The sequence below is a fragment of the Tetrao urogallus genome (genome assembly GCF_951394365.1).
Source record: "Tetrao urogallus genome assembly, chromosome: 1".
In the NCBI taxonomy this organism is placed as follows: domain Eukaryota; kingdom Metazoa; phylum Chordata; class Aves; order Galliformes; family Phasianidae; genus Tetrao; species Tetrao urogallus.
The window spans coordinates 167,033,361-167,046,449 of record NC_136813.1 but is presented as its reverse complement, the minus strand read 5'-3'; the positions used below and the strand labels follow the sequence as shown (position 1 = coordinate 167,046,449).

The window sequence follows — 13,089 nt, the reverse complement described above, 5'->3', positions numbered from 1 at the left end:
TGATGTCAATGACCCTTCAGCTACACATTCAGTAAATCCAAATTCTAGCTCTTAGTGAGCATCCCCTAATGGTGTTCTGGAATTTGGTAGACCTGAGCTCATGCAGTGCACATCGATATTCTCTTATTGTCTCTCAGCATTTAGTTTAGAAAACACTAAAACCTTTATTTACATAGGGACCACTTGCAAAGATGTCAGAAAGGGAAGTTGTGCTCAGAGTATTGGATGAGCAGCTTCACTGTAAGTGTATGCCATGTGGCTATTTTTCTTGCTTGTTGTTGTTTTGTTTTTTGATACTGTGTTTATAAATCATAGAACAAGCAGTCTGTCTAGACTGCTAACATGTGACTGGTAATGTTTTCCTGCTAATACTGAGAAAATAGGGGTCGCTTATGAAAACAGAACAGTTTGTGGCAGTGTTTCTTTTAAGTTCCTGTGTTAAGCCTGCAGATTTGGAACACATTGTTGCTTCACTAATACATGGGAAGTTACAGTACAGAAATCCCTCGCTGACCTTCTTAAATTAATCTCTCCAGCATTAGTTATTTCCTTATTTTCGGTGGGAAGACAGCAGAGTTTAAATCTGTGCAGCATATTTATCTGTGAAGATTGGTGCTCATAAAAAATGCATTGCAATCTAAACTAAAATCAAATCATCTCCATAGAAAGGAAAGATATTTCTGCTTTGGGATTTCTGCTGTATGTGGTTGCCGTATATATGTATGTGTAAATGACTGCTGAGAAAGCTGCTGTGAAATAAGATCCTAGCCCTAGATTTCACCCTCTGGAGCTTTTGCAACTGTTTGAAGCCAAGCTTTCAGATCTTGGGAATTCTCAGTCTTTATTTTGTTTTTGAAAGGCTGTTTACTTTCCTCAATCATTTTCTAACCTATTTTTCTCTATGGAAATACTCTGAATTGTTTATAAACATGAATGCTCTCTATATTTTACTAAAAAGTTATTTTATTATCATGATCTTGCAAATGTATCTGCATTTGCTCTGTGGTAATGTTCAAAGGTAACTGTTTTTATCTGAACTGTAACTGGTGCTATTTTTTTTTTTTTTTTTTTTTCTTGAAATGCATTGTAGCACTGAACAAAGATTAAGATTTTGGGGGGGTTATTGTGTTCAGTTTGCCTTTTTCATTGCTACGTCCCAGGCTTCAGTCAAACAAAATTTCAAATTCAGATGAGGAAAATGGATCAGCACAACCGTTACATGTCTGTTGCAATCAGTGCAATTCTTTGTGGTGCGACCAAAGTCTTCGGCTTTTAATTGTGTTGTGAATCATAATCTCATGGTCTGTGAGTGTAAGCAACACTTGCAAATTTCACATCCATGTGGATAGTGAGTAGGAAGCTTTTAAAGGATGTGCCTTTGGCTTCTGCAGAAAGTATGCTCAGTGAAGAAAGAGAACACTCTCAGCTAAATTCAGCATTTGCCTGTTCCTAGGTAAACTATGACAATAGTTTATCCATTGGTAGACAGTTTCTTGTTAAATGGTATTTTCTTTAAACTGATATTTCTAGTGATTTCTTTAAAAGCAAAAAAATGCAGCAAGGTATGTGTGTATACAAATATATATTCCTTCTACATAGTCCTACAGACTGAAGAAGGTAAGGTGGTAAAATTCAGAATCACCTTGTGTTGATCAAATTTATATTAATGAATACTGCAGGTTTCAGCACATAGAAGTTGTATTATTACTGCTGGAACAGAGGCTTTTTTTCTTTTTTCTTTAGTTTTGCACATTATCCAACAAAATGGGTCCTAAAGCTTTAAGTACATAATATAAGTAAATATGGACTTTGCGTGAGATTCCATAAAGCTTTGTGCTTTCTTATGGTATTTTCTGATATTGAGAAGGAAGTAAATGTAAACGAAAAGACATAAGTCTGTTGAATAACGTTTTTAAATCAACAGCAAAATACCAACTTGTTTCTCTTAAAAAAATATATCCATGTAAACATTCTGTAAAACTCAGTTTTAAAGTTTCCATGGAGACAAAAGCTGCAGAAGTTGGCTGTATCATGAAACAGGAATGTTTCTGAGAAAATAACATTTTCATGCACTCAGAGGTATTTGAGTTCAACTGTACTATTCTTAGGTTCTGCCTTTTATGCTGTCTGATGAAAAAAACCCAAACCTACATAGCTGAAGACTGCACAAACGTTTTTAAATGCTCCCAAGAAAAAAGTCTAGGCATTTGTAGGTTCAGCCTGGGTAAGTGGCAGTCATTTAATGAAGTACTCTGCAGTCATAACTTTTAAGAAATGTGCTTTGGAAGCTAACAGTGACTTGGGCTATAACATTAATGTGGCCAGCTGGTCTAGAGAAGAGATTATTCCCTCCTGCGCAGTTTTGGTTAAACCATGCTAGTTTGGATCCTCTCGTACAAGACAGACATGAGTGACTAGATGGCAATTCAGCAGAAGACCCCAAACTGGTTGGCCTGTGGAGTGAAACTGAGGCAGTGGGCCTAGATCAACCTGGGGAGGGGGCTAACGGGCATCTGCCTGTACCTGCAAGATGGTCAGTGCCATTAATTAACATAAACAAGAAATGAAACAAGAGAGGCTGCATCTGAATGTAAGGAAGAGGAGGAAAGTCAGGCATTGTCCACTGGAGCTGTACAGCCTCTATCACTGGAGATTTTTAAGGCCTGACTCTGAGTAAGCCTATCTGACCTTATGGCTGGTACAGGAGGTTGGACTTAGAGACCTTCTGAGGTCCTTTTCAATGTGAATGACTGATTCTGTGAATGATTGATCTAGATTTTGCAAAAGCAAATGCTGGTGTAATAAAAATTTAATTAGACTATATTGTGTTGCATCTTATCCAACATATATCTTGTGATTTGCCAGCTGCATTTTGAGAGCAGTGGTAAAGCATGCTTAGCGTTTGGAATAAGCAGGAGAGGTGGGTACAGCTGGAAGAAAACCAGTTGCAATAATCCCAGTTTGGATTTTTTTTTTTTGTTTTATTTGAGTATTGCAGGCTGTCCAGACTCAACAGTCTGGCCAGGTAGGGCTGGGGGTGAAACTGTGAAGAGTAACAGATACAATGGCTGCTCTGAAAGTAGTGCCTCCGAATTTATTATATCTGCTCGTGGTGTCAGAGGCGGATGATATGGCAGTAGAGGCTGAACCTTGAAACCAGTTTTCTGTTATATGTTGTTGCTGTGTGACAGATGGCAGCAGAGGGGCAGTCTGACACAATGATGTCTGACATGGAAGTGCATATGAAGCAAAGGTGTGGAATTGAATTCCTCCATGTGGAAAAAATGGCACCCATTAGTATTCATCAACACTTGCTGAACATTTATGGAGACTGAACAGTATATGTGAGCACAGTGAGGCAGTGGATGATGTGTTTCCTCAGTGGTGACAGTGACGTGAAAGACAAATCACGTCCTGGAAAGCCGTGCACAGCTGTCATGTCACAAAATGAAGACTGTCTCAGTCAGCTTCTCTGTGCGAATTGGCGGATTATGGCCAGGGGACTATATACAGAGCTGGATATTGGCTTCAGTGCATTGGAAACAATGGTGGCAACACTTGTGTATCAAACAGAAGGAACGCTGCAAGCAAGTTTGTTGGGATCTATTGAACCAATATGAGGCTGAAGATGGCAGTTTCCTGGTGTCGGTATTGGTGACAATACAGTCCTACCAGACCAACCATATTGTCTGGATTTGGCACCTTCTGACTTCTGTCTGTTTGGATCAATGAAAGTGGACTGCATGGGCAACATTTCCCTAGCACCATTGCCATCATAGCAGCTGTGAAACAGTGGGTCACCTCTGCTGGTGCAGATTTTCATTAGCAAGGCATGCAGGTTCTTTTTCATCACTGATGAAAATGCGTAGCTAATGGTGTGACTGTATTGAGAAACAGTGTTTTGTAGCTGGGAATTTGCTCTATCAAATAGTGTTGTTGTATTGTTTGTGTCTATTGTAGTTTCTATGGAAATAAATAGGAGGAATTACTTTCTGAGTCACATACATGTAACACTTGTGTACAACTTACCATTTCTGAGTCCTCTGCTTTTTTCCACGTTCCATGTCTCTTAATGCATAAATGTTATGGTTATGTATATATCTAGATATATACATATCTACTATATATATATATATCTAGTACAAAATTACCCAAACCATGGAAAGCTTGAATTTTCCAAAGTTTTCCATTCATGAAAGTGACAAGTTCTCCTAGAGATTGTCCATGATGAAGCTAGTATCAAATAGGAATTTTTCAAAGAGTAATTTCTCTTTCAGTGGTTCTTGTGCCCACTTTTACTCCAAAATAAGAGTTCTCTTCATCTCTCTACTATCACTGTTGTTATTTGTATCGGATGCAGTACTTGGCACCCTGCAGCTGACTGCAGAACAGAATTCTGAAAATGAAATTTGTCTGCTGGAACTTATAAGATCACTAAAATCAGTATAGTCTAGAAAGAAATTTTCATAGAGTTAGGCAGGAAAAATGTCCCCTGGCATTTATCTTCCTGCCTTTGAAAAAGAATATTGATTGAATACGAATGTGGCAATGTTGACATTTGTTTAGCAAGAATCAATACAACATCACTCGCATCTAATTTCAGTTCTAGGATATAGAATTTTATTGCTCTACGGACTAGGGTATACAGTATCATTTTTTCAAACTACCATCAGTCTTCTAGTTTGCATTGAGTTTTCAGTAATTTTATTAGATGATTAACTGCTCTTATCTAGTCTTTTCCTTTTTTTTTCTTGATACATTTCAGCCTTTTAATAAGCAATTATTTCATTCTTTTATATCTTGACAAAGGTACATCTAAAAATAAGATCAGTATGAGATCTAATTTTCTGTAGTGTTGTTCAAAGTATCTGTTGTATTTGTTTTCTTACAGTGAACGATTTTTTTTAAGACTGAATAGAAATGGTTTGCCAAAATGTCCAGAAAAGCCTGAAAGACACTGTTCTCTTTTTGTGGTGAGTTATTCCTATTCTCAATCCTTTTTATGCTGGGTATTTACGTAGTTGACTCAGTGGTGCTCCCTAAGCTTTTACTTTATTAGTTCTAATGGGTGGTTAACAGGTATTATTAAAATCCCAAGTAGAATGTTTTTTGGCAATATGTGGATGTATGTACTCCATGTGCAAATATATAGCAATCTTTTTCCTTTCAACAAAGATCTGTGACTTCTAGGCCCAAAATATGGTTTGTGCAGTGTTCTTTGTAACTTCAAGATATTAGGAGTTGCACAAAAGCACCATTACTCCTCAAGGCACGCACTGAATCTTTTCTGTCCTCTCCCATTTTGCTGCCTTACAACAAATTCTTGCCCATGATATTTTAGGACAGATATATTGAGTGCATGACCACCAATTTGAAGTGTTAAATAGATAATTTGTTAATTCTATATAAATGACCTCACTGTTCATTTATTACTGTTACTGGCAATAAAAGCAATGCATAAAGATCTTTTAAAATATCACGTTTTAATCAGGAGGCAGAAATAATGAGGTTCTGATCTTGTGCAGGATTTGAGTAGCAGTGAACTAAGGAAGGACATCTATATCACTGTGCACATTATTCGAATAGGTAGGTATAACAGTCTGTGAGTAGAAATCTGATATTTGGTAGGTACATAACAGTGAAGAAAACCACTTGGGGTCAGCTTTGGGATCTGTTAGATTTGCAAAGTCTCTGTATAAATTTCATGAAGCAAATGTCTCTCTTCTAATGGGAAAATTGCCATTAATTTCTCAGCACTTTTTTGTGTTATTTTTCAAGTGTGCTGATGAGTTTTGATACAGTATTTTTTGTTAATATTGCAAAAGACAATTAGGGCATCATATGTGAACTGTTCTAAAATGATGGAGTTGTCACTGGGGAGTCCATTCTTGTTAAAAAGAGAGTAATTTCAAGCACTGTTTGTTCATGGGAAACTTACCTAGAAATTAAATAGCATCTGATGAAATTGTTCAGATAAATTTTGTCTTCTTCCTGATCTCTTTATAAAGAGAAGAAGGATGTAAGAGAACAATGTCATGTAATAATTTTAATCCATGACGGTACAGGCAGATATTGTGTCCTCTGAAACAAAGCTGAAGAGTCAAAAAGTGTGCTGCATACGTATTTAAAGAAGTTAACCTCCTGGATGTGCTGATTTGAGGCAAGATTCTTTGCATCTGCTTTTGAGCTCTTAGATCTATTCCTTTTTCTGTAAATGGTCTCCCTAGTTGCATCACTGCATTACTAAATATATCTTCCATTCTTTGCATGGTATTTTGTTTTCAAATATGGTAGTTATAACTTGCGCTGAGTTCAGAAACAATTTATTATAGAGTAAATGCTGATTACAACTCGGATGATTTTTCCTTGGACTTTCATGGTGTTGTAGTGTTTCACTGGAATATCGAAATAATTGCATTTTTATTGGCAAGGACTGAGAAAAAGTGTAGTAAATTGTGGTGTAATATGAGTTAATGTGAGGAGAGTAAATGCTTTAAAGAACAATGTGGCATAGAATTTTCCCTTCTGTGTAGTTATAAAATATATTCACAGCCAAGTCTATATACGAATGACTGAAATGCTAAAAAGTTAAAATAACGTTTATATGCCTTGTGGTGTGAAAGTGAACAATTACTCTTTTAGCTTCTGTGATGTATAGAATATACGGAAGGGGCATTGCCTGTGGCAAATACAGCCAGAGGCTTTTCTTGTCAAAGTTAAGACTTGGTAGGAAAGATACATAGCTACCAGAACATAATTGAATAAAATGGTTAGAAAGAGGGCAGTTTCATCTATCAGAAACACCACAAGAGGACTGATGAATTGCATTTAAATAAAATAGAAAAATACTTTGTTTAAACTCCATTTTCCTTGACTGCCTTCTTTCTGTACCATAATTTGTTCTTCTGCCCTTTGTCATTTTTTCTCCCCGAGTTTCATCTCTCCTCGATTTCTGCAGTTTTGTCCCCCTGCTAGCAAGTTGCCTGCTTGGAGGCAGCGTTTGATTTCTAAACTGTAGTGGTTCAGTCACAAGACCTCTCATATAAATCAGAAGTAACAACAGCCACAGTAAAATATTGTTATTGGACAGCAAATGGTGGACACTCTGTCATGTCTGAACACTAAATTTTATTTGGTGGTGTCTCAAGTAGAGCTGTCGCTGAGTATCAGGAAGAGCTGCGGACTCGAGGTCATGAGAGGATGAGCAGTACCTCTGGTATTACGAGATCAACACATCATTAATGGGTTTCCTGAACCATTTGTTATCCTAATGTAGTGTAGACAGTGGTGGACTAGATTTGCGGAGTACGCTTGGCACTACATACTCAGAGCTGTCACCATACAGAGCTGGATTGCTCCCTGCCTTCCTTCTGTGGTTTTAAGGGAGACAGTTTTGTACATTATGCATCAAATGTATATTTTGTTTGTCAGGGCGAATGGGAGCTGGAGAAAAGAAAAATGCCTGCAATGTACAATACAGACGGCCCTTCGGCTGCGCGGTCCTCAGTATTGCAGATTTGCTGGCAGGAGATTCAAAGGATGACCTCATCTTAAAAGTGTACATGTAAGGAATAGCTTTTATTTCATAACTATTGGAACTATTTCACAGTAGGTTTACATCAAAAACAATGGTTTTAAATGCGGTGTGAGTAAAAAAAATGTAGTAGCTAATTTCTTTTTTTTCATCACAGTTTAGAAATTTTCGCTAGTTCTACAGATGTGTTGTAAAAAGGGATAGTGTTAAAAATGAAGATTGCATCCTTTCAGATCTTCTTGTATGTTTCAGCATTTATCACATCCTTGTAAGAGCTTCTGGAGCTCTCTCTTTAAAGCAATATGAAGTGTTTTCAAGGCTTGTTTAGACAGCTTGTGCTGCATAGGCAGCTAGCAGAAGTAACTTTAGAGAAAAAAGAAGGCAAGGTATGTAAGTAATTGTTTAATGGACATAGCATAAGTGTAAGAGGCAGTTAATGCTGGGGAATGGAGGAGAATGAAAAATCAAAAATAGATCTTAAAATGAGTGGTTCGTGAAATAGTGGAGTTTGACAGTATTTGGAAGACAGTTCGTCTTTCTGTTCATAGCAACACAGTGCATGTAATTTCCTGCTGATCTTGATCTGAGGAAAGATATAGTAAGAGCTGTTTTGTGCAGTGGCCTATTCTAATTACATAAACCTGGAAGCATTTTGTCAAGTGCATGAGGAAGTTCTGACTCTCAGGGTTTGCACTCAAATGTTGAAGACGTGGAAGGCTTTTAGGCAGCCTTTCTCTTCTTCTCTGTACTCATACTGTGCTGAATTAGAGCTGCTGGAGATGATGCCGCAGAAAAACAATCAAGTGTGACAGTGAAAATGTTTGCTGGCTCTTACTAAGACTCCCAGGATGTTGTAGTCAAATAAGTGTTCGCTGTTGGATAACTAATTTTTAGATTTATGTATCTCCCCATTATACCCTATTTTCTAAATTTCGCTGATTGTTTTTAAAATAACAGAAAAGAAAAAAGAAAAGAAAAAAGAAAAAAAAAAAGAAGGGAAGAAGAAACATTATTGAAAAGCAGATTTAGTAAGACAAGGTCAAGTCTAAGCTGTTCACTTTTCAATGTGGCCTATTTTTCCTCATAGAAAAAGCGCTACTTTCCAAATATGTACTGAGATATAATTTGCTCTTTAATTGACTGTCTCTTGAAGATCTTATTCCAATTTAAATAACTTCAAGGTGTACAATACAGATCTTTGTCTAAGACTAAATCTGAGTCCCGTGTGTCTTCCTGAGTGTCGTGGGACAGATATTCTGTGTATTTTGGAACTGAAGGATAGAATTATAGATGATGAACTTGCTCACGATGAGTTCCAGAGCATAACTGCTCTTGTTGTTCTCCTGTCCTTTTCCACAAGAAGCAGATATTTCCATGAGGCATTTCTCAAATGATATGACTGCTCTCATACTTTCCATTGATCCAAGCAGTTTCATGGGGCTTTATTTGCTCCCACTGAGTTAGGTTTTGAACAGAAAAGGATTCACATAGAGGTGTGTGGTGAAACTGGTCTGAAAATCTTGTGTTCCCATTTCAGAGTTAAAGAAGTTATCATTTTTATAGGTGCAACACAGAGAGTGACTGGTATCAGATTCATGAAAATATCATTAAAAAGCTGAATGCACGTTACAACTTGACTGGTTCCAATGCAGGTGAGTAATGTTTTTTATGTTTTTGTCTCCAAATGAAGTGGCTCTATTTTAGAAAATCTAATGTCATTCAAAGAAACAGTATTTCATATTCAGAAAAATACTCGTACTAGCTGAAAATATGTGCTATTGTCTTTTGTATGCATATTTAAAAAAAAAATCATGGAAATTTCTTCAAGAAATTATGTAAAATAAACTTGCTCTTTGCTGAAGAGCTACAATTTGCTGTGGAACTCTGTTTGTGTGTGGGGCCAATCAAAATATTGGTATGCATTGATTTGTACTTCCACTTTACATACATAAAATATCATAAAAAATTAACTAGGTTCTATACACCTGTCTACAGAGCTAGTGCTCTCTGCATTTCTACTGGCCAACAGAGCAAGATGCAACGTTGATGTTCAGGGACTTACCAGTAGCCTTCCATATTTAATTGTCTGTCGACAAGTGTCATCAAAGTAAATTCAACTTAAAAACTTAGGAACTGAGTGATGACTGACCTTTGCTAATGTCAGGTGATGGCTTAAACCAAAGGAGATGCTGGATTTGCTTCTTTTTGGTTTTTGGAATGCCAGCTTGTTAACTTTTTTGTAGTGCTGCTGTCCAGGAAAACGGTCAAACCTGAAGGGAAACCAGAAATGAAAGCTTACAAATCTGTTGTGCTTCTATTCAAATACTATTTTGCCCCAGTGAAACACTCCTTATTTGAAATATGAATATGGAAAAATCTCAAATGAATTCAATTTCCTAAGTTGCACTGTGGTTATAATCCCATGTAGTAAGCCTCATGCTCTTTTGACTTGATTTAAAGCATAATGTTTATCTTGCAAATGTATATTCAGCAGTCTTTAGTGGATGTCTAAGAAGCACATAAAAGCTCCTGATATTTATCAAGACTGAAATTGTGTATTTAATCAATCTAATCCTGTTATTTTATTATTTCTATTTTTGCAGAGTCTAGCCACATACATGCATATGTTTAAGGTTTACAATGTAGAGTGTCGTACTACAATTATTAAAATAATATAGTGAAAATATAAAAGCACATTACTAAAAATTGATATCTTTATTTACTGTTAAAAATGATAACATGTCTTTTCTGCATAATCAGTCTAGAGATAAAGGTGATGTTTGAATTTTGAGAAAATTGGAGCATACCTTTTGACTCAACTTACAAAGCTATGGAACATTTTAAAAATACATAATTCAAGACCTGTACAAATACCTTTTCTGAATATTAGATGGGAAGTCCAACATGTGTGATAAAGAATGCATGCATTTCAGTTTCTAAATAGGTACATTGCTTCTGGCATTAATCAAGTTTAATGTTTCGCAAAAGGTGGCTTGTTGTTTATAAATGAGGTTTTCTGTGTAAATATTGCTATGAAACATTTAACTTGTCCATCTATGTCCTCACTTGAAAAAGAAAAATAGAAAGAGTTGCTAATTTCTGAATAGGCAGTTAGAGTAGTATAATGTGGCATGCTGTATGCTCCTAAGTGATTCTTATTGGCAGTGGCATAATTCAGGTTATAAGGCTAGTGTGTGCTTGCAGCCCAGAAGGCCAGCTTTATCTTGGGCTGCATCAAAAAGAGGGGTGGCCAGTAGGGAGATGGAAGTGATTGTCCACCTCTACTCTGCCCTTGTGTGACCCCATCTGGAGTACTGTATCCAGACTGGGGGCCCCCAGCACAAGATGGAGAGCTGTTGGAGTTCAGAAGAGGGCCACAAAAGTGATCGGAGAGCTGACCGGCTGAGGGAGCTGAGCTTGTTCAGTTTGGAGAAGACCTCAGGGAGACTTCATTGCTGCCTGTCAGAATGTAAAGAGCTTATAAACAGGGGGGAAACCAACCTTTTACATTTTCTGATAGCGATAGGACAAAGATTTGAAACTAAAAGAGGAGAGACTTAGATTAGATGTTAGGAAATTCTTTACTCAGAGGGTGGTGAGGCACTGGCACAGGCTGCAAAGAGAAGCTGTGGATGCCCCATTTGTGGAGGTGTTGGATAGGGAGGTGTTGGAAGGCCAGGTTGGATGGGGCCTTGGGCAGCTTGATCTGGTGAGTAGCAGTCCTGCCCATAGCAGGGAGTTGGAACTAGATGGTCTGTAAAGCTCCTTCCAACACAAGCTGTTCTGTGATTCTCATTCTCATGAAATAGAAGTTCATAGCTAAATACCCTTTTGTCCTTGGAGACATTCAATAAATTTAAATTCCCTTAATTAAGTAATTATCAACATAAAAGACGTATGGGACATGACTTTTTTCCAGCTTGCAAGTGCTGGAAAATAAAGCTAGCGCATTCAATACCAGCTACGTTTTGATAAAGGAATGTCTGGAGAGGGGAGCAAGAGAGAGTAGCACTTGCAGAGGCTGGAGAGGGAAAGAGGATGTAAATAGTAGTGCCACTTTGAGTACTGAGTGACTAAAACACAAACTATGAAAGGTTATTTACATCACACATGTGAAACTTGTACCTCTGTGACTGCTTAGAAGCCTGAAAACACTTGAAAGACTTCAGCAATATGTTCAGATACTTCTGCTGACACCTCATGGAAAATGTTGATGTTACACTGGTATGTATTTTCCCTTTGCCATCTCTGCAATTTGAATGACTGGTTCTGAAGGCTCTTTAGACTTGTCTGCTATCATATATATGTGAAAAAGGGGGAGAAAAGAGTGAATCTTTGTTACGGGACACGCAGGTTTTTTACTGTCTCGAGATCTGTTGTAGGGAGAAGTCAAACTTAAGAAAGCTTGAACATTTGGCTTTTTAAAGTCATTTTAAAAAGACTTAAGAACTGAAACACAATCAGCACACAAGGGCAAAAATTCATCAGACTGTTATCTATGTTCTGGGCTTATTTCCTCTGAAGTTTTTGTCCTGTACAGTTTCTTCCAGCTCAGCAGATTTTCATATACAGTTTTAGTCTCCAGAAATGACTGTCTCTCACTACTGAAATAGTTATATATGAAAATTCATATTATTCCTCGGCAAAAAAAAATATCTTCCAGTTTTTGGGGAAAACAGAAAACAAACCCAAACTGTACTTGTCTTACATGTAAAAAACAAATGGTAATTCTATAGCTTTTCTATTTAACATTCAAAATCCCACCCACCCAGAAAGTGCTTTTTTCCACTTTAACTCGTGGCAATTTTTACTTCTTGTGCAGGATCTTCATGAATCTTCTTCAGTTTGCATCTACATTAAAAGCAAGGGCCAAATAAAGACAAAAGTATTAAGGACTCATTACTTTGCTTTTCAGGGCAAAAATATGTGGAAAATGAGTATTTCTATTAGAAGTTCACACCCAATTATTCCAATCTTGCATTGAAAATACCACATTTGTATTTATCAGTCTGTAGGACAAGAAGCAGTGAAATGTATAGTGCAGATACAGAAAACAGTTCCTTGATTATCTCGAATCGTATCAAATTGTCCTTTATTTCCTTTTTGCTGTTTTCTTCATTAGTTCATTCAGATCTGGACAGTTCATTCAGCTACTATGCTGAGGCTGCAAAAAGTAAACATATTTGTTTACTGCATGTCACTTTACTGCACATTTATTATATTCTTATTTTAATTGTCTGAATTTCAGAATGAAAAAACTGCAGTAAATTGTAAAGGAAAAAAGGCCAATTTCATGCTGGTTTTAATTCTGAAATAAAAGTTTCAAAATGAATGTATAATTTCAGATAAATTAAATATTCAATGCCTGTGATGGCATAATCATAAGTAATAGTATATTTTAGGTAGTGGAGCCTAGCCAAAGATTTTGTTTTCACCTCGAAACTTGGGATTTTGTCAAATGTAATTTTTTTTTTTTTAGGGTTTGCAATGTAGGTTGTGGTAGCAGATGTTATTCTCTGGCTGTGTGGCTGTCAAACTATATTCTGGACCTTTCT

The 13,089-nt window shown here is 36.9% G+C and overlaps 1 protein-coding gene across 2 annotated transcripts in view; it reads left to right on the top strand.

Moving 5' to 3' along the window:
* The window catches only part of DOCK4 (dedicator of cytokinesis 4), a gene marked incomplete at both ends in the record, with an annotated part of 237,507 nt that overhangs the window by 109,214 nt on the left and 115,204 nt on the right, over nt 1-13,089 (top strand). For both annotated transcript variants that reach the window (XM_079536116.1, XM_079536115.1), the window contains 4 exons: nt 4,892-4,973; nt 5,526-5,586; nt 7,432-7,564; nt 9,098-9,186. In XM_079536116.1, the coding sequence (XP_079392242.1) occupies nt 4,892-4,973; nt 5,526-5,586; nt 7,432-7,564; nt 9,098-9,186 (365 nt within the window). The remainder of the gene's footprint in view (nt 1-4,891; nt 4,974-5,525; nt 5,587-7,431; nt 7,565-9,097; nt 9,187-13,089) is intronic.